Below are 20,243 nucleotides of genomic sequence, written 5' to 3' on the forward strand. Positions count from 1 at the left end.
CAGTTTCATACTATCTATCTATCTATCTATCTATCTATCTATCTATCTATCTATCTATCTATCTATCTATCTATCTATCTATCTATCTATCTATCTATCTATCTATCTATCTATTGTATAGTGCCTTTCACATCTATTTACCTGTGTCAGCCCTGTTTGTCTTTTAAATGGCGGCCAAGCAAAATAAAAGATAAAAACAGAGTAAGTATTCTGAACATTTTATTTTCTTATAAAAAGATCCATTTTATTATTAAAATAAGAAAAGAAAAAGGGATGAAAAGAAGGGTTTAACAAAGACTTTGCCACTGCAGAGTGATTGTTTTCTGAGAGAAGACGTGTTTTTAGAACTGGCCACCTAAGTTTCTGCTGGTAAAGCCATGTGCTGACACACACACACACACACACACACACACACACACACACACCAGGGGCGTAGGCAGCAATGAATTTCAGGGGGATGACAAGACCCTTAACTCTTAATTTCTGTTTTGCTCAATCACATGGGACTGCCATTTTGCAGATTTCAGGGGGTTCCCCAACTGAGCTACACCGATTTTGCACGTCACGTGTGCTCCAATACAAACACACACACACACACACACACAGAAGGCCAATTCATAGCCACTCATCAAAGTCAGGCAATGGTGGGCCGCTGAAGCCCCCAAGAATATGCCTTCGTGTATCGTTTCCAAGACCAAGCCTGTTGCCCTCCTTGTCTTCTTCAGTTCCCCTGTAAACCTGCTGTTGTTCCCGATGCCGAGACCCCTAACAGCAGGCTGGCACAGCACATCTCTGGGGCAGACAAGCTTTCGTCACTGGCAGCAGCTCCTCCTTTCCTGGCCATCGCCTCTGCCATCTCCAAAGTGTATCATAAGTAGCCTGGCATGTCAGCAGGCCTGAGGCACCCTCGCCACTGTGGCAGGGGTACATCCAGCTGCAGGCCTTGGCCGTGCCCACTCAGAACTGCTTCTTCTCTCTTCTGTGGGACACCATAGAAGTAAAAATGAAGTTCTTTCAATCTGCAAATGTCCGTCAGTCCAAGAGCTCATCGCCTGTGCGAGGCCCGGCTGGGCATCTGTGTGGCACAGCAGAGTCATGGTCACTCTGAGCAAGGGGACGCAGCTGAGTCCACTTCGTCTGTTTCCGCCTCCTGGGGGGACGCAGGCTGCCCACCTTTCACTCGCTTCCATTTCATCCTTCTGTTCTGAAACCAGACCTTCACCTAAGAAAAGAAGGAGCAGAGGTGGAAGATGAGAGTCTGGTATTGCACTGGAACGGGCACCGGGCGGGCATGAGTGAGATCAAAGCAGGGCCGTTCTGTCGTCATATATTATATACTAATGATTTGTATATAGTGCCTTTCAGGGACTAAGACGAAGGATTAGGCCTACCTGGGTACAAAATGCATTAGATGGTCATCAAGAAAACCACTTAAGATGGCATCCTCAGACCCACCTATCCAGCACAGGGCTGTGGGGCAGCTGGAGCCTAGCAAGTAGGGGGCACTAGGCAGGAACCAACCCTGATGGGGGCATCACTTGTGGTCAATTTAGACTTGAGTTAACCTGCATGCCTTAGGGGATGAGGGAGGAAAACCCACACAGACACTGGGAGAACACGCCAACTCCACACGGATAACTGGGTGTGGACCCTCAATGTGTGGGACTTTGAGCCCCCCGAGAAGAACACATCAAAAGTTATAAGACATTTTTATGGAGCACCTGTCCCACACTCCAAATGTATCAATCAAAAGGGGACAGAAAAAGACCCACCAAACAACAAGAAATAGCAACAAAGGTCAAATATTAAAGAGCAGTCGAAACGTGAAAGACACAACTCGGAATTAGAATAAGAAACAACAAGCCGAGAAAATACAAACTGTCTCCCATTCAGAAATCAAATACAAATTCACCACATTGATCACCGTCTTCCATGGCACCAGCGCTCAGCCCCCTGGCATCTCCCATGGAGGGCACTGAACATTTAACGGTTCCTGATCCCGACCATCAAGTTGCGTGTAGCCGGAGGGGGGCGCTGCAGAGAATTTTAACCCCGGACTGTCCTGCCACGTGTATGCGAGGGGGGGCTGCTGGACTCTACACACGGCGCACGACCACCAGCGAGGGTTCGGTGTGCGCACATGTGGAGGACACGCGGTGGCTGAAGAGGGGCGACTCGGCGGGGGCAGGTGGGATTAGCCAGATGGGCAAAGGATGGCGGCGGTGTCTGCACATCTGCATCCGTCAGTGGGGGTCAAAAAAAACAACGAAACAAAAGCCCTCGCAAAATAAATAAATAAATACTAACGGTGATCTTCCCACGTGGGTACTGGATTGATGGGTTATCCGTTTTCTGTATACCCTGTGGTGGCGCCAGTTGACAAAATAAAACGGAGAGGCGACACCTTCGGGCTGCGGACACAATCTGATGTTCTCAAGTGTCATGGCACCGGTAGTATAGCTCGTGCGCCCCTCACCCTTAATCGCTCATCATTATTTATATCTGATGCCCAGTGGGCACCAGACTCTTTATCCGCCCCTAGTCTGTGTGCATAGAGCTGTGCGGTGAGCGGTCATACCGGCGCTGTCGTGGCTGATTTATTGTATATCGCACCGGATTTTCCCACTTTAAAGAATCAATGTCAATGTGTTTATATCTCCAAACTTGCAAAGTTTAATTTAACAAACTTTCTTTCTTTAATTTGTCTTTTTTAAAATTGAAACAGCACATCGCTTCTCTACCATCAGCCTACATAATAGAAACTAATATCACCCGCGTAAAGATAAAGGTGCCACCTCACAGCGGAGCCAGCGGGGAAACATTTTTGTCCGAGGCGACTTAGAACATTTGCGAAAAAAATCGTTGCGTTCGCCATTTAGAGCAAAGGCAGGTGAACTGATTCCTGGTAAGACAGTGTCGGGATGGTGTGGGGGGTCTTCACAGGTCCAAAGCCTAAACTGGTGCGCAATACTGCCAATACCTTCATACAGATGACTGATAGTAAAAAGGCACTATATGACAGACAAACAGACAAACAGACAAACATACAGACAGACAGATAGATAGATAGATAGATAGATAGATATATATGATAGATAGATAGATAGATAGATAGATAGATAGATAGATAGATAGATAGATAGATAGATAGATATGAAAGGCACTATATAATGATTGATAGATAGATAGATAGATAGATAGATAGATAGATAGATAGATAGATGATATTAAAGGCACTATATAATAGATAGATGATTGCGTATAAATAAACAAACAAACAAATAAATAAACTACGAACTGCACCTGCTTATAAAAACAGAATCATGCTGAAAGTTCCCCCGTATTTCTCCGCACTCGCCTTTTCCGTACCTGTGCGTACCACACTATTAGCCCACCTAAAAGAGACCTCCCCCAGGGACAACCGGTCCTTGCTATAAAGTGTGCCTAACAGTGCGTCTACAAACCTCCAAGGGGTGCCCTCGAGCAGCCCCCCAAAGCCGGTTACTCAGCGGTGGCATCGACGAGCACCGGCGTTTCATTTTTTCCATCTTCGCGCTGATCTAAGCTACAGGTGCGCCGTAACACCCGCCATGCTGCCTCAGGTGCTTTTTGTATTAAATAAACAGTGCGACTTTTATTTCTTTTTTAAACAAACACTTAAGCGCAAAGCATATATTAAATAAATACAGTAATTAATACATAACAAGGTGCAACTGCTTATTAAAAATAAGAAATAGCCGAAGTACAACAAGACAATTTTAAAAGCCGAAGCGCGTGCGTGTGGAGGGCGAGACTAACGGAGTCTAACGACACGGGCGGCACCAACTGAGCGAGGCGTCAGGGCGCTTGCGCTAAAAGCGCGCCCGTAAACTGCGCGCATTCGACAATTGAACGTTCTTCTGTTTCAGAGCACTGGCGGCAAACGGTCCCGTCGAAGCGTTGTGGTCGGTTTTCTGGCGAAACAAAACCGGCTCTCCTATGGCAAGAACCAGTGAGGCGACTTTCATTTCACGAGGGGCGTGGGGCCAGCACTCCAGGGTGTCAAAGGGCACCTCTCCTGGCGTCCCAAGCATCAGAGGTTTCGAGCTGACAGTCGGACGTCGGGTTGCGTTCCTCTCCAATGAATGCACATTTCAAAGATGAAACACACCGGGCACTCACTCCGGGCATCATAGAGAATCTGACTGTGCCACACTACATGTCGTAATAATGAGAATGAAGAAGTTCTCACTCCCTCATGAGTCCCCTCTGGTCACTTGCTATGAAAGTGGTCCTACACTCTTAAAGGTCCTGGTTCTAAAATGGTACTTGACTTGGTGTTGTGGTTTTTTGTGGGGTCTTTGCTTGGAGAGCCACCATGTCATTCTGGGAAAGGTTCCTTGCATATAACATTGGTCATCTTTGCTTTAAAAAGGTCCTTCATATGTGGATAAACTGGAAATCTTTAATGTTCAAACGGCGACATGACAGATGAGGGACACCCAAACTGAGCCCGTGTGTTATTGTATGCCACGAGAGTCCCACTCGCAATTTCAAAAATCCTTTACCATTGTCACACATGGCATCTGAGGATCACCTCCTCCTGGCTCATCCTTGGTAAGTAATACCACCCCGGGACGACAGGGGGCGCTGTCACTCACAGTATCACGCCATTCTGTTCCCACAGCACAGACAGGAGACGCCCAGTGAGGGCAACTGACTCCACCCCTTTCCACATATCTGGTGTCTCATTTGGGCAAAAAGCTTGGATGGCGGAGCTCTGCTCAAAACCCGACATCGAGATTATGTTTAGTTTACCGATATTTAGTTTGTTTGTCTGGCTGTGCAAATCGAGTGCAATTTCTGCTGCACTTCTTTTCGTTAATTGAACGGGGTGGCCCAGCTGGTACCCCAACATTTATTTCAGATCCCGGGTGATACTTGGCGTGACCACACCTTTTATTCATGGCTGTTTATGTTACAATATCTCAAAACTTCATATGGTGCATTTGGGGGTCAGAAATGGGTTAGGGTTCACCAAAAATGCCCTCGCCCTGAGGGGCCGCTTTGCCACGTTCATTTTAAAGTGTGCACTCTTGTTAATGGTCTCTTCTATTCTATGAGGTGCCCACTTAGCCCATTAAGTGCCCCTAATTCTCAATTTTTTTCTGTGTGGCACAGGAGCTCTCAAGGTCGCCGTCCTCGTCACTTCTTTTATTAAAACCTCAATATAAGTTGATATTCACTGCCCTGCAAATTCAAGAAACGTGAAGTGCAGATAAGGGCAACCGTCTAAGGGCACAGGCGCCATCTGCAGTAGCTGTGCCAACATCTATTGACCAAACGCCCCCTTCAGTGCCCCCCTTTCACCCCCTTACCTGTCTCTCGGTGAGGTCCAGGTTGACTGCAATCTCGTAGCGCCGCAACCGCGTCAGGTAGTTGTGGTGGGCGAACTCGGCCTCCAGCTCCCGCAGCTGCTCCTTGGTGAAGGCCGTCCTCTCCTTGCGGGCTTTGCTGCTGGACTCGGATTTGTAGCTCGAGTCCTGATTCTCTGGAAAGAGAGGATTGGCAGGTGAGTGATGGAGGTGAAGGGAAGTGCCAGTCGTGAGGTCGTCACCACGAGGGGAACACCAGGCTACAAGAAGGGCAGAGCAGAGGACAAACACCAGGTGGCTCCGGGGACCCGAGGACACATCCAACTGTGACGGACACAGAGATGTGTGGTCTCAAGCAGAGGAGACTGTATGGGGACCACCAGATTGACGGTGAGTCGAGGACACCAGTGGAAGTGAAGGAGAAGGCCATCTAGGACTGAAGGCACGAAGAGCTTCCTTACACAAAGAGTTGGGGGAGTCTGAAGCAAACTACGGAGACGCGGCGGTGAAGCAGACACCCTGATCTGGAGGAGATACGAGGACAGCTTAGCCATTAGCTAAATAAGTGAGTGACAAATGGACAGAGTGGTCTCTTCTGGTCTGTCAGATTCCTTATGGTCTGATCATAGCACTGCAGCCTCCAGCAGAAATGAGGGGCCGGGTGGGCATACGCTTTCTTGGAGCAAATGAGGACTAAGATACCTGAGGATGCCCCAGAGAGTATGGTGAAGCCCACTCCAAGGTACACAGTAGTGGGCGGCCATGGGGTTTACAGCCCACCCAATTAGTGACCTGACCACATCACCCAGCAGCAAATGGGGGGACATGCTGGGACAACTGGGGAGTAAAGACTGTGAACACCTGGAGTGCCCTCACCTGGTGCCACAAGGCCAATGGAGAAGGTGCCAGGCTTCTTCTGCTGAGTCTTGCCAGGTGTCTGACTGGTAGCTCTCAGAGCCCCCATAAACCTCCCGCCATTAGTCCTGCAATAAAGACTTAATGGCTCATAAAATGGGCCTGCAGCCGTTCGCTGGTGTGGGGGGCTACGGGATGTTTTTCCTTCAATGTTTATGTGTCTCATTTTTCAGGCTCTTCATTCTCAGGCACGCAAGGAAGAGAAAGTCTCTGAGGGTCCGCGGAGCTGCTAGCAGATGGTGCGGCCGAGACCCCCCCCCGACAAATGGCACAGCACAGCAGGTGCCCAAACATTTGGTGTTTTCACGCGGCTTGCTGGTGAACCTGAGGTGAAGGTTTTAATTGATCAACGCTTGGCCAACAATACCTCGGACCAGGAGCCATGGGGGTGGGCTGGGGGCTAAAAGCAGACGCGGGTGAAAGTCCACCCTGACTGTCCACCTGTGAAAGACTTTGTGACTGCTCACTCGGCCTACAACTCAGCATGAAAGAACGATGCCAGTCAGCAAAGGTGCGGGCACCAGCAGTGGACTATAGTGGGCAAAGTGTTTAAACTTAAGTGGGTAAAAATCACACTGTGGTCACTTCCAAGGTTTACTGGGTCAGTGATTTAAAACCAGTTGGCCCCTGTCTTTAATAAAAAGGTATCATCAACATGTTATATAGTGCCTTTCATCGCCAGTGCCATCACAAGTCACCTTAAGTGTATTTCTCATTTTATTGAGGCAATATAACATTTCATTGCTGGGAGCATCTGGAGCCCACCCTGATAGCACTGGGCACAAAGCTAGGCAGCCCACCAAACGTTAAAGATTTCATTTTTTTTTTCTTCAAAGGTTTTCAAAGTTTTGCAAAGACCCAACTTTATTTGCACAGAAGCAGTCCCAGAATGCAGTGGGGTTTGATCAAGCCACGCAACCCAGTAAAGAACCAAAAGGTGCCCTCAAATCGTCAATAAGTCATCAATGATAAATAATAAACTATTACTATCAAATCGTCACTTCCACAAACAGCAACCGTGAATTTCACACGCACAAAACACCCCCATAGACACCCCCTGGCTTACTGTAAGCCACCCCACCCTTTAGTCAACCACACACAAATAGACTCACCAATGAAAACCAATGTACCCCTCCTCAAGGAATGCTGGGACCCCCCCATCCATAGAGCCTTGCTGTCCATCCTTCATGGCGTCCGGTGGGGGGACTACTCTGTGGCCGACTTAGTTCAAAGTCATTTAAAATGATCAAGCGCCCCACAACCGTCCCTAAATCCCGAACTGTCCGGATAAACGGCAATCTCGCCTCGGCCCCCCACCCCCGTGCTTTCATCAGTTCGTCACATCATCTAGCCGTCCAGGTGTGTTTTAAGGGGGAAGGGGGTGGGTTAGGTGGTGATGGTGGTCTGTAAGCTGGAAGCCTTTAAAACCGTTGATGGAGGCCGCGAAGGCAGACATCATTTCAAACGTTCGTACATTTTGAATTCAACCGACTACAGCGGACCTTTCTTTCTTTCTTTCTTTCTTTCTTTCTTTCTTTCTTTCTTTCTTTCTTTCATTTATTTATTTAAACCTTTACTCCCTAAGTGTAGCCAGCAGGTCTCGATGGCGCTTGATTGTCGTCTCGCACTCGTGTACGAATCCAGCGTTTCCAAGTGTCTGCGTCTGCCTTACTCCGCATTAATGTGCCCGATGTGCACGGGGTTTAACGGTGCCCTGCCATGGACTACCGCCTGGTCCAGCAAGGGTTCCTCTCTTGCTCCCAGTACTGCCAGGGTCGGCTGAACCGGATGGGTGGGTTAATAAATGGATTGGCGGGAGGAATAAACAGGAAAAGAAAGGCGCCAAGATGGACCTTCGGAGCGACTACTTCAGAAGTCGACTTGAGTTAAGGTGGCAGGACTGGCGGGTTGTGCTGGGCTCAGTGGCCCCTTCTCGTTTTAAATGGTCAAATGTTAATGTCATCGGAGAAACAATTCTGTATTGAAGGATTCCATTTCTCTTAAGTATATATGGAGGTGTGCGGTATTTCGTCTTTGTGCATTGTTATTTCTTTAACATCTTGTAAAAGCATCGTTTGAATATGTTGTTCTAGTGCCATAGGGGAGCCATCCGCAAGAAGATTCCTGAAAGAACCGTCATTTATTTAGATCCGTAACAGGGAAGATGACAAACAGATGATTAAACATTAAACATTTCTGTTTTGTCCACATACTGGGAATCTTGTCAAAGCCCAGAGAACCAACTTCACATGCAAAGACCCCTCTGCAGATTTAAACGTTTGTCAAGCAATGGAGCTGCAAAGAACCCCACCGCCCAGTAAAATGACGCGAAGGGTTAGGGTCATCTGAAGAGGGAATACGAGCATAACGGAGAGCACCACACAGCGGCCACTCGGTCACTTCAAGGCAACGAATACGCAAATACATAAAGAGGTTTGGGAAATGTGACAATACATGAACATATACAACGCGTGTTATTAAATGTATTGTTTATTATTTTGTGTGTGTTTGCCTTTAGTTATTTCTTTATTCATTTATTTAAGTGACTCCGCGCGCAACATAAAATGCCGACAAGTCACTCCGACTTATCAGCGCTGAGAGGGCGAGTGCTGCAAAGAAACAGGCAAGAGGAGCGCCCGAAATATGTCGACTCAAATCTCAGGGCGATATCGTTTATCGATTTTCAATACTTTTATTGGTCTCTCTGTTTAGTGCGATGTCATTTTGTTTAAACGAATACACACACACACCAAACACACACACACCGGGGGAGATGAGGAACCGAGACACAAATCTCCGTACTGCGAGACCGCAGCGCTACCACTGCGCCACCGAGCTGTATAGATGGATGGACTGTAACAACAACAATAATATTAATGATCATAAAAATAAAATGTGACAACAAAACTCGACCTTCTCACAAGGTCTCTTATATTGTACCTTTTCTATCTATCTATCTATCTATCTATCTATCATATAGTGCCTTTCACTCTATCTATTATATAGTGACTTTCACTCTATCTATCTATCTATCTATCTATCTATCTATCTATCTATCTATTATATAGTGCCTTTCACTCTATCTATCTATCTATCTATCTATCTATCTATCTATCTATCTATCTATCTATCTATCTATCTATCTATTATATAGTGCCTTTCATCTATCTATCTATCTATCTATTATATAGTGCCTTTCATCTATCTATCTATCTATCTATCTATCTATCTATCTATTATATAGTGCCTTTCACTCTATCTATCTATCTATTATATAGTGCCTTTCACTCTATCTATCTATCTAACTATTTTTTATATAGTGCCTTTCATGTCTTTCTATTTCAGGGTCACAATAGGGCAGACTTCAGACTGGCAGAATCAGGTTCAAGGCTGATGCCAACCTGGACAGGGTGCCAGCTTAATCAGGAATCTCAGCCTCACATGAGTGTCATTCAGAGCTTTCAGACACACAGAGAATGAGAAGACTCCAGAAGGGCAGCACGTGGTCACGAGAGTTGAACCCGGGACTTTGGCTGCAGTGGACAGCCGTGCTAACCGCCTCATCAGCTGACATTCAGGGTCGTCTCCAGCAAGTTTACTTCCCATTGGCCAACTGTAAACAGCATCAAAGCCTTTTATGTACCCTTATACGCATATAGTGCCTTACAGTTATGAGGGCATCATTACACATATATTACATTGAAGAGTGGAGAGTGGGAGCAGCGGGTCTCCCTTGGTGTTTCAAGTGAGCTGATTAACTTTTAGCCTATTAAAGAGGGTCCCAGTTTCATACGCACTGATGGCCGTATATTCAAATTCATCAAAGATCAAGGTATTGCATTGAGTCCAAGTATTTGTAAGTCAGGGTCTGTAATGTTTAGAAAAATGCCACCCTAGGTGACCACCTGCTTCACTTAAATGGTAGAGCTGGCGACAATAACTTTAATATTAAACGTTCACTCAGTAGGAACACAAACACGTTAATTCATTTTCTAAATCTGCCTACCTGAGAAACAGAAAATGCCTGGCAGATGTGGGCACAAGGTGGGAACCAACCCTGGACTGCGTGCCAGTTCTTCATAGGGCACACTCACTCACATATGACCAGATCAGTGTTCCCAGTTAAAGTAACACACACACACACACACACAGAGACTTCTTTTTCATTTGGGATTAAAAACAGGACTAGCTGGAGAAAAAGCCCACCAGACACTCACAGAGAGAAGACGCAAAGTCCACTCAGGCATTGACCAGATTGGCATCTAAAGCTGGGAGGACACATCACTGCACCACTGAGCCCCTCAGGAATACAAATGCCAAGAATGCCATCTTTAAAGCAAACAGCACAAGTCTGAGTGCTGACAATGTAAACATGTACGAGACGTAAAGTGTATTATTATCATCATTATTATTATTATTATTATTATTATTATTATTATTATTATTATTATTATTAAATGACACATTTTAAGGTCCTGTCCAGGATTGCTACCAGTGCTGTCAGAAATTACGCACTGGAATAAAACCATTAAGAAGTTGGATAGAAAGGAGAATAGACAAGACTTGGGCTCATAACTGAACTGGCTGGCTGGCTGGCTGGCACAGCAGTGACTGGGCAGGCTGGAGTTCACGACCCGGGTGCTCATTGTGTGGAGTTTGCATGGTCTCCCCGTGTCCATGGGGGGCTTCTCTGGGTGCTCTGATTTCCTCACACAGTCCAAAGACATGCAGATTAGGTGGACTGGCGATGCTAAAGTGGAGTTGCCCAGTAAGGCTCCAATTTCAATACATGGTGGTCAAAGCTCCACAGACGGAGAAGATGAATTTGGATTTTTAATTTAACAACCACTGCTTTCTATGTACCCTGCAATGGACTGGCACCCCCTCCAGGTTTGTTCCTGCCTAGCACCCTTTTTCTGATGGGTTTGGCTCCAGCTTCCTTGCCTCCCTGCTTTGGGTTTATGGGTTTAGGTGACGGACAGATGGGTGGATGATCTGAAGTGGTCTTTTACACAACAGTAAGAACTTTGAAACACAGCGGAGTGCACTGGACTGTGAAGACCACCACCCCTCCACAACTTTACATGCAATGCCAAGGGTGACCATGGCCATCAAACTGGCCCATTTTAGTGGGAGACCTTACAGTGTCAGTTGAACACCTTGTTGTGGTGTTATTTATAGAAAGGCGCTATATAGCCTTCACTTCATTACACATTGAGCTCGCCATTGGGTGCAGACACAGATTGAGTGCCCGCTCACGGTGACAGCCTCACAACATTTACAGGCACAAACACACAAATATGAAGCGGGGTATTTGTTTGGTTCGGCTTTAAATTTCCGCCTGCTTTTGTGTTGGAATTGCACCATCAAAACTCCCAAAAAACGTAAAACTAAGACCCCGGCTAAGAATGTGCTAGAAATGCGATCATCAGCAGACTGCAGGTGGGTAAACTGCCCCCCCCGCAGGGCACAGAAAATTTGTTCTGCTTTACGCCAAACAGGATCGGTTCCTGCCTTGTGAATGCCAAGACAATCCCCAGGTGCCCGGGACCCCCAAAGTGTTTTTTTTTAAATGAGTGCTCACTATCATCGCTCAGTTTCTTCAAGTAATTGAGCTGACGCTTTTACCCAGGGGGCCGTAGAACATCTGAGGTGCAGTGGGCTCCATTTCTTTGGTTTTGTCCAGTTGGAGCTCAGGCAGGTGAAGTGACTCGCTCGGGGTCACACAATGGTGTCAGCAGTGGGATTTTAACCCAAATCCTTAGGTTTGCAGTCCACAAAGTACAACTAAGATATTTGTGTAAATTACTGGCCCAGGGTGCGTGGGAAGGTGCCCAACATTTCACCTTAACCAGGGTGGGTTCCTGCCTTGTGACCTGCACTGCCAAGGTGGTCCTCAGGTGGCCGTGACCCCGTGTTCACTATTGTTAATCCTCGCTCAGCTGATTCTAATATTTGGGACGATGTTATTATCAGGCTGACTCCTCTGAGTTACATTCGGTTATTTTTCTTTTTTTCCGCAACTTGAAGCTCCAGCAGCACACTGGTGTCAGTAGTGGGATTTGAACCCAAAGCCATAACCACTGCCTACAATCAAGATAGGTGTGAAAATTGGCCCAGGGGGCATGAGAAGGTGCCCTACTTGGAAGGCAACTTATCTAGGGTCGGCTCCTGCCATGTGACCCATGCTGCCAAGAGAGTCCCCAGGTGCCCGACACCCTGAACTGGTTTTTTGAACGAGGGCTCTACCTTGGATTAATCGTTCAGTCTAATAATTGTGAGGCTGAGGGGGCTGGCATGAGTGCCCAGATTTTAGTAATCAACGTGGCATCCATCGCAGCTCTGATCAAGGCAGCACTTCCAGCTGTAGTGGCGTCCCTGGCTATTGTAACAGCCACGGAGCCCCCCCAGTGTCTGTCACCATTACCTCCAGTTGTGCCCACCCGTATCCTCACTTTTGGATCTGGGTGAGACCTCTAGGGGGCAGCACAGGCATTTTTACACCCGTCTTGCTTTGAGTTCCATATTTCAACTTTTTTTGTAACAATGGCACACTTCCCGGGGGTCTGATGTTAAGCTTCCTTTATTTGAGGACTGACTGCGCCTTCTCAAGACCACCAATCTGAGACCATTAGAGAGACTGTGGTAAGAAGAGGCCACTCAAGCCAATGCCACCGGCCATACGTTCAGCTAAGCCACTTGCTACGTCACCTTGGCGCTTCATTCATCAAACATTTCAAGTTGGCTCGGTGGGCCAGCGTATTTCATTGGCATGTGGACCCTTTGGTCGTATTTTTTCGATGCCATTGTTTGAACTTATTGATGTCCTTGAGTGTCACAAAAGGCGCCCACAGATGTCATGCAATATGATTTTTTAACCCCCCCCCTCAGCCCACACGCTAGCCATTCCACATTATTTGCCAACCCCCTCCCCTTAAACTCACCTGCCAGCTCTCTCTTCCTCCGGGTGGGCTTCTTCTCTGACTCGGCCGCCGCCAGTCGGTGGGTGGTGTAGCCTCCATCCAGGCAGCCGGCCGGCCGTGCCACAGGTCCGCTCGCTCCACTCGTTTCCATGTCCCCATTCACCATGACAGGTGGCAGTCCCGAGTCTTGCCGGTTGGGCGAGAACTGCCAGTCGGGTCGCTGGAAGCCCGGGTGCTGCTCCACGTAGAGCCGCTCCTCTCGGGGGAAGCTGTGAGGTGCTGAGACCAGGCAGGAGGGCGAGAAGTCCGTGTAGGCCAGGAAGTCGGGTTTCTGGTGGAAGGAGAAAGGGCTCTGCTGGTACGAGGGGATGGCAGGGGGCGGGTTACGCATGCAGCCCCAGAGTGGAGTGCCAGGGTGCGAGCTCCTCATGCAGCTGCCAGCCGACTGATCCATGGTGAGGAGCGGAGGGAAAAGCACACCGGGGTGGAGAGGAGTGCACGCCAATGGCTTCTTCTTCTTCTTGTTCTTCTTGTTCTTCCTCCTTTGGCTCTCTTAGTCCCCTTTAGAGTATCACAGAGTGTCAGCTCCACACGCTTGTCACCAGATGCCGCTCCTACAAGTTGGCCAGACTGGGTGGCTAGTGGCGCTAAAGACACCTCCTTCCTTGGCACCTTCAGAAGTCTTACAGGGGTCCACACATCCACACTTGTCTCCAGGCTCCTGTCCAGCTTGTGAAAGCCCACTGCCAGCGCCGGCCCCTTCTTTTAAAGGGCGTCAAGTGTTAGGCTTGTAACGTGAGAGATGGGGAGGAGGAGACGGCCGGCCACATGTGGAGATCCTCCTCCTCCTCCTCCTCCTCCTCTGCCTCCCTGCCCTGCCTCCACGCACTATTAATCATCAGGAAATTTTAGACGCACCTCTAATGGGATCTGCAGGCGCAGACTTTTAAAGAGACAATGTCTGGAAAGCCCCCGGGGTGACACACCGCGCACGAGGAGGCGCCCGCTGCACACTTAGGAAAAGTCAGCAAACATCACGCGCCCATCGGCTGGCCGGACTGAACTCCTGTGCTGCTGACTTCATTCTGGGTATTGTCAGTCAGCCATGGGAGTCGACTTGTGTTGTATAGCGCCTTGCATCTGGAAAGGGGGCTTCAGTTTAGGAAAAAAAAGGGGGGGGGGCAGTCAACCATAATGAAAGAAAAGAGAGCAAAAAAATAAATGAACAGTCGTATGCGTTCAGCATTAAGCTCGAACTCCGTCACATCACAACACGCCTCCGACATGTTAAGGTCACACGTACAGTAAGTGGACAACGTGCAGCCGTCGGCTTCGTTTGTATGCAGAATTACTACCACTGTGCTCTAGGGGGCAGCACTGGTCAGCCAAGTCCGGCAAAAGCGGCTAACTGCGGAAAGAAGCACAAACCTCCGAAACGAACCCCCGTTTTTAATTTTTTTTTTTTTTAATAATTGAGCATGGGTTCAAATGCCGGCCGCCCGGTTGGTGTCGTGTGGAATTTCCGTTCTCTCTCCGCTTGATGTCTCCTTCGGGAGGTCCACTTTTTACTTGGTAACAATGAAAGTGAAGAGAGGAGTCAAAGCGAAGGGTTGGGGGTACCACCGTGATCAGTGCTTCAAGTGGGCCGCTACCCAGTTTTCACGGGACCCCTAGCCCCCCCATGCACTCTGAGCTCAGATGTTGTTTTGTGACACCGCTCAAACGCCAGCTCTGTGATCGAACATAAACGGGCCGCCAGTGATTTGATTCCACTTCGAGCGCTGACCTTGATAACCGCGTTCAGTAGTGATGATGATGATGATGATGGTGATGGTGATAAAGAAACGGCACAAGCGAGCGCAAAACAAAGGCATCAGAGCTGCGGGTGTCTCGACCACGGGTCCACTTTAAAGGGGCGGAGCTTTGACGACGGATGCGGAGATGAGGTCACCTGTCAACCCCGTAAAGTGCAGGTGAAAAGGGAGAGGATGTTAACAACAGCGCCCCCTCTCCACTCTGGGTGGCATTGCTTGCTTTTCTGAAGACGAGCAGATGAAGAAGCTCTAAAGATGTCTCCTAAGCGTGTGACAGTGACATCTGCCTCACCCTAATGATGTAGCCCTGAGTGATCGAGTGAGGCTGTGTGAGGTAGTGTGCACCCCTCTGGTGGTCCCTGGGTGGCCCCCTCATTTTACAGGGCTATCTGCATGGCACATTGATAGTGAGTATGCCCTCTGTGCCAGTCTCACTCTGCCTCTCTCTAGGAGCAGACGTTTGGTTTAACCTGTCCAATTAGTGCAATACTTTTCAAACTGGTGGTCCGCAGGCCCCTGGGGAAACAACAACATTTATTTATATAGCACATTTTCATACAAAAAAAGTAGCTCAAAGTGCTTTACATAATGAAGAAAAATAAATGACAAAATAAGAAATTAAAATAAGACAACGTTAGTTAACATAGAAAAGGAGTAAGGTGGTCCGATGGCCAGGGAGGACGGAAAAAACAACAACAACAACAAAAAAAAAAAACTCCAGAAAAAAAATAAAATCGGCAGGGGTTCCAGGCCACGAGACCACCGCCCAGTCCCCTCTGGGCATTCTACCTAACGTAGATGAAATAGTCCCCTTTGTATTTAGGGTTCTTCACGGACGCTCTTGATGATGATGGTCATGCAGACTTCTGGCTCTTAATCCATCACTGTTGGAACATCACTATGCTTGGTGGCGCAGGACCCAACCACAGGGGCAACAACTTACAGTCTTGAGGGATACGAGGATCTCGAATTTCTAGGAGGCTGCAATAAGCTGCCCTTCAATCCCCTTTCCCAGGAGTATCCTCCTCGTTGTCACTGGGTGGTCCCCCGACTATTTCGAGGAGGAAGTTGCCCTTTAGTTTTTAAGATGGCTAAATGCAGAGCTTAGTCTCAGTCCACAAGTGAAGCAACGGGTTTAAACTCCGGGATCAGGCCTACACCAGGAGGTACCCAGGGCTGATTGCCACTCACAAAGGATTTTTATTCTCATTTTTGTTTTCCTCTAAGTTTAAATTATTGGGAGGGAAAAGGGGGCTGTGAGGGTCCTTGTTATGGCGTAGGTTGGACTCAGAAGAAACTGTTACGAGATCCACCGCTTTTGGGGCCGCTACCCGTTCTTCTCCTGCCTTGTGCCCGATGCCACTGGGATCAACTCCAGATAGCCGTCACCTACCCGAGATGAATTAGGTGGGCTTAGAATGTTATTCTTGTTTTTTCCCTCTGGGCGGGCGGAACTTTGACAAAGTGTTGACTTCCTTTTGTTAGGCAAAACAAGCCTGTAAATCTCACCACAAAGACACGCAGTGGACACCTGATGGCAAAGCTGTGGAAGATGGCGCCGTGTTTAAGTTCTGGCCATGTATATCTCACAGCCACTCGGCGTAATCCTCCTCCTGGTGCCAATGTCACCAATTTGAAGGGTCACTGGAGGGCTGCTGGTGACCCCTTTTGGGCTACCATGGTCACTGCAATGGATCTGAAGTTCAACTGGCCCAGCATTGCTACAGCAGGAGATGCCGGACCCCCTTGGTGAGGCCAGCACACCCCCGTCACGGCTCGTATTGCTGACTTTAGGCTGTGATGTATCTCTTATCGTCTTATCGTCTCTCATTATGGGTGGCACAGTGATGGCACTTTGCCTGGAAGTAAAGAGACCAGGGTTTGTGTCCCCGGCCCTCCCTGTGCGGAGTTTGCATGTTCTCCCCGTGTCTGCATGGGGTTCCTCTCTCAGTCCACAGAAAGGCAGGTCAGGCAGATTGGTGATGCTGAACTGGCCTGTGTCTGTTGTGTGTGTGTGTGTGAACTGGCATCCTGTCCGGGATCTGTTCCTGCCTTGCACCCCGTGCTAGTTGGGATGGGCTACAGCCTGCCCCCTCCCTGCCCCGACCCACATCTGGTTTAGGCAGTTTACAAAATGACATGACATTGTGGTGGCACTTGCTGTGAAAGACGCTATATAAAAAAAAGGCAGACAGACTGAACTTTTGGCTTTTCTTCATTCTGCGCCCACGCTAAGTGTTGGGTAGCAAAGGTCATCATGGCATCTAGCAACATGGTGGCTGATTCTATTCACAGAATGCTGAGTGCCTTTGATATAGTGCCTTTCACAGGGGGCTTGTTGTATATAGTGCCTTTCACAGAGGGCTCATGCACTGGGGCTCACCGGTTAACGGCCTGGGACTGACAAGTGCGCAGGTTCAAATATCCATGCAGACCCTCATGAAGCACAGGGGACCACCAGCGTGGGCTCCAAACGCCTGCAGCCTTGAATTGGGTTATGCGGGTTTCAAAATGTTATTATCATGTGTAGCATGTGACGTGCTCTGAGATGACCAAAGGTGCTCTAAAGATGTGACAAGACCATGGGTTGACCCGTGTGTCATGCCCCCTGGATCAGTGGCGCTGTCCTGCACTTCATGTTTGCTGAATATCAAATGATGCTTTTCTAAGACTTTAAAACCTTTTGTGTTATTGAAAGAAGTCTGGGGGTCTGCAACCTTCAGAACTCCTGCGCCGCACATAAATAAATTGAGGATTACGGCCGGGACTCGGCGCGAGGCTGGTGCCCATAGACGGCTCCATGCCCTTGACTTGGGTAAAATCAGACTGGGTATTTATTTGTTTTGCAATATAAAACCTGAAGAACGAATGAGAGCCCCAGCACTAATCTAATAAAGCCGCAGCGGATAAAATGAGTACGGGGTGTGAAGAACATGAAGACGACCACACTGGCCACGTCACTGGCGTCAGGACCGAAGCTCCTCAGACTGACGACTGGACGGTTTGTATCCTCAGTCTGGACAGTCCAGCCGCCGCAGACCACCACAGCTCCGCTCCGTGGCTGAAGGTGAGAATAATAAAAAAAAAGGGACTGACGATAAAGACCGAGGACACATCGAAACCAAACGAAACTTCGGCTGATTGGACTCATTTGGGTTTGAAACCGAACGATCGCCGAGAGCCAGGAAATGTAAGCGAGGGTCTTTGTATTCAGAGGGTAGTCGTTACGCCGTTGTGGACACCCTGACTGACACTTACTGGAACGACTCTCGTAAAAGTCATCATTTCTGTGTTATGGGGAACGGCGAGCGGACACAAAGGGCTACCAACGCTGAAGAACAGCAAAAAAAAAATCTCAAGTCGCCCGCTCAGGCGTCCTGCATGCCCAGTCGTATGATCACAGTGTCCCCACGCAGCACTTCTTGGTAAAATATTGTTAATGAAATAAAACACATCGGGGAAATCTGCCCTTGAACAGGCGAGGGGCGACAGCGAACTTCTGTACCGAAGGTCCGAATGTCCCCGAGTGCGTCACTCACTGAGCCGCAGCGTTGTGTTCATCGCGCATTTGAGGGTCTGCGCCGCTGAACTGACCCCCACCAAAACTTAGCGTGTTCTACACATGCAGTTTGTGTTTTTTACATGCTGTTTTGGGGCTTTGTTACATTAGATTAGATACACGTCACTAATCCTATGGGGGAATTCCAAATTATTATTTTAATTAAAAAAGTTTAACTTCGTTCTTGGCCTATTTTTTAAAAATGTGTAATAATAATAATAATAATAATAATAATAATAATAATAATGATTCATCCATCCATTATCCAACCCGCTATATCCTAACTACAGGGTCACAGGGTCTGCTGGAGCCAATCCCAGCCAACACAGGCGCAAGGTAGGAAAACAAACCCTGGGCAGGGTGCCAGCCCACCGCAGGGCACACACACCCACACACACCAAGCACACACTACGGACAATTTAGGATCGCCAATCCACCTAACCTGCATGTCTTTGGACTGTGGGAGGAAACATTAAAACTCCACGCAGGGAGGACTCATTACAAGAACCCAGGTCTCCTAACTGTGAGGCAGCAGTACTACCCACTGTGCCACCATGCCTCCCCAATAATAATCCAACCATCCATCCATCCATTTTCCAAACCTGCTGAATCCGAACACAGGGTCACGGGGGTCTGCTGGAGCCAATCCCAGCCAACACAGGGCACAATGCAGGAACCAATCCTGGGCAGGGTGCCAACCCACCGCAGGACACACACAAACACACCCACACAATTTAGGATCGCCAATCCACCTAACCTGCATGTCTTTGGACTGTGGGAGGAAACCCACGCAGACACGGGGAGAACATGCAGACTCCACGCAGGGAGTACCCGGGAGGCGAACCCTTAAGGGTCTCCTAACTGCGAGGCAGCAGCGCTACCACTACGCCACCGTGCCGTCCCCAATAATAATCATCTATCAATTATCCAACCCTCTATATCCTAACTACAGGGTCATTGGGGTCCGCTGGAGCCAATGCCAGCCAACATAGGGCGCAAGGCAGGAAACAAACCCTGGGCAGGGTGCCAGCCCACCGCAGAATAATAATAATTATTATTATTTATATCGCGCCTTTCCCAGTGACTGTGCATTCATAAAGAACTGTCACCGTCTTCACTTTCTATACCCTTTATTGTGTTGTAGATTTCATTTTAAATGGTGGAATTTGCCTTTTCTGCCCATCAATCGACACTCAAAAAAACCCAGAATGACAAAGTGACAACCAGAGACCAGAAAGTGGCACTTCTTGTGTGATAAATTGTATTATTGTATTGTATTGTTTACAAATGTATTAAAAATCAAAAAGTGAAATCTCTCATTCCTAGACGTTCTCAAAACCCTTTGTTGAGGGTCCTCATCCTGTTTGCTTTACTTCTCCCTGAGATGTTTCTAGAAGACCGCCTGTGGTGAAGTGGATTGACTGGACATCAGTTAGAGAGGCACACGTGGTGGATCCATGTGTGGAGAAGGTCCCACAAGTCACACTGCATGTCACCACTAAAACCCAAACTAAGGTCCAAGGGACTATCTGTAGACCTCCGTGATCAAACTGTGCTGAGATCAGAGATTGGGGGCAAGGCGATCAAACGGTTTGAGTCTTCCCAGTGACTTCAAGAAATGGAATTGTGGAAACCCCTCATAGAGTAACTGAGTAACTGGGCAAGGAGGGCCTTTGTG

General features: G+C 48.2%; 1 protein-coding gene across 1 annotated transcript; it reads right to left on the bottom strand.

The window, feature by feature from the left end:
* Positions 1-206: 206 nt before the first annotated feature.
* On the bottom strand, positions 207-13,951 carry meox1 (mesenchyme homeobox 1). Its single transcript, XM_039740694.1, has 3 exons — positions 13,214-13,951; positions 5,358-5,530; positions 207-1,222 (listed from the first exon to the last, which is right to left on the bottom strand). The coding sequence occupies exons 1-3, from the start codon at positions 13,644-13,646 to the stop codon at positions 1,100-1,102; spliced, it is 729 nt and encodes a 242-aa protein (XP_039596628.1). The 5' UTR covers positions 13,647-13,951; the 3' UTR covers positions 207-1,099.
* Between the last annotated feature and the right edge of the window lie 6,292 nt (positions 13,952-20,243).

This window comes from Polypterus senegalus, chromosome 17, assembly GCF_016835505.1.
Source record: "Polypterus senegalus isolate Bchr_013 chromosome 17, ASM1683550v1, whole genome shotgun sequence".
Lineage (NCBI taxonomy): Eukaryota > Metazoa > Chordata > Cladistia > Polypteriformes > Polypteridae > Polypterus > Polypterus senegalus.

Bases quoted from the DNA above. Each gene is read 5' to 3' on its own strand.
- meox1 (XM_039740694.1), bottom strand. From the start codon at position 13,646: ATGGATCAGTCGGCTGGCAGCTGCATGAGGAGCTCGCACCCTGGCACT. The intron at 5,531-13,213 runs GTGAGTTTAAGG...CTCTCTTTCCAG, and splicing joins GAGGAAGAGAGAGCTGGCAG to AGAATCAGGACTCGAGCTAC. The intron at 1,223-5,357 runs GTAAGGGGGTGA...TTCTTTTCTTAG, and splicing joins TGGACCTCACCGAGAGACAG to GTGAAGGTCTGGTTTCAGAA.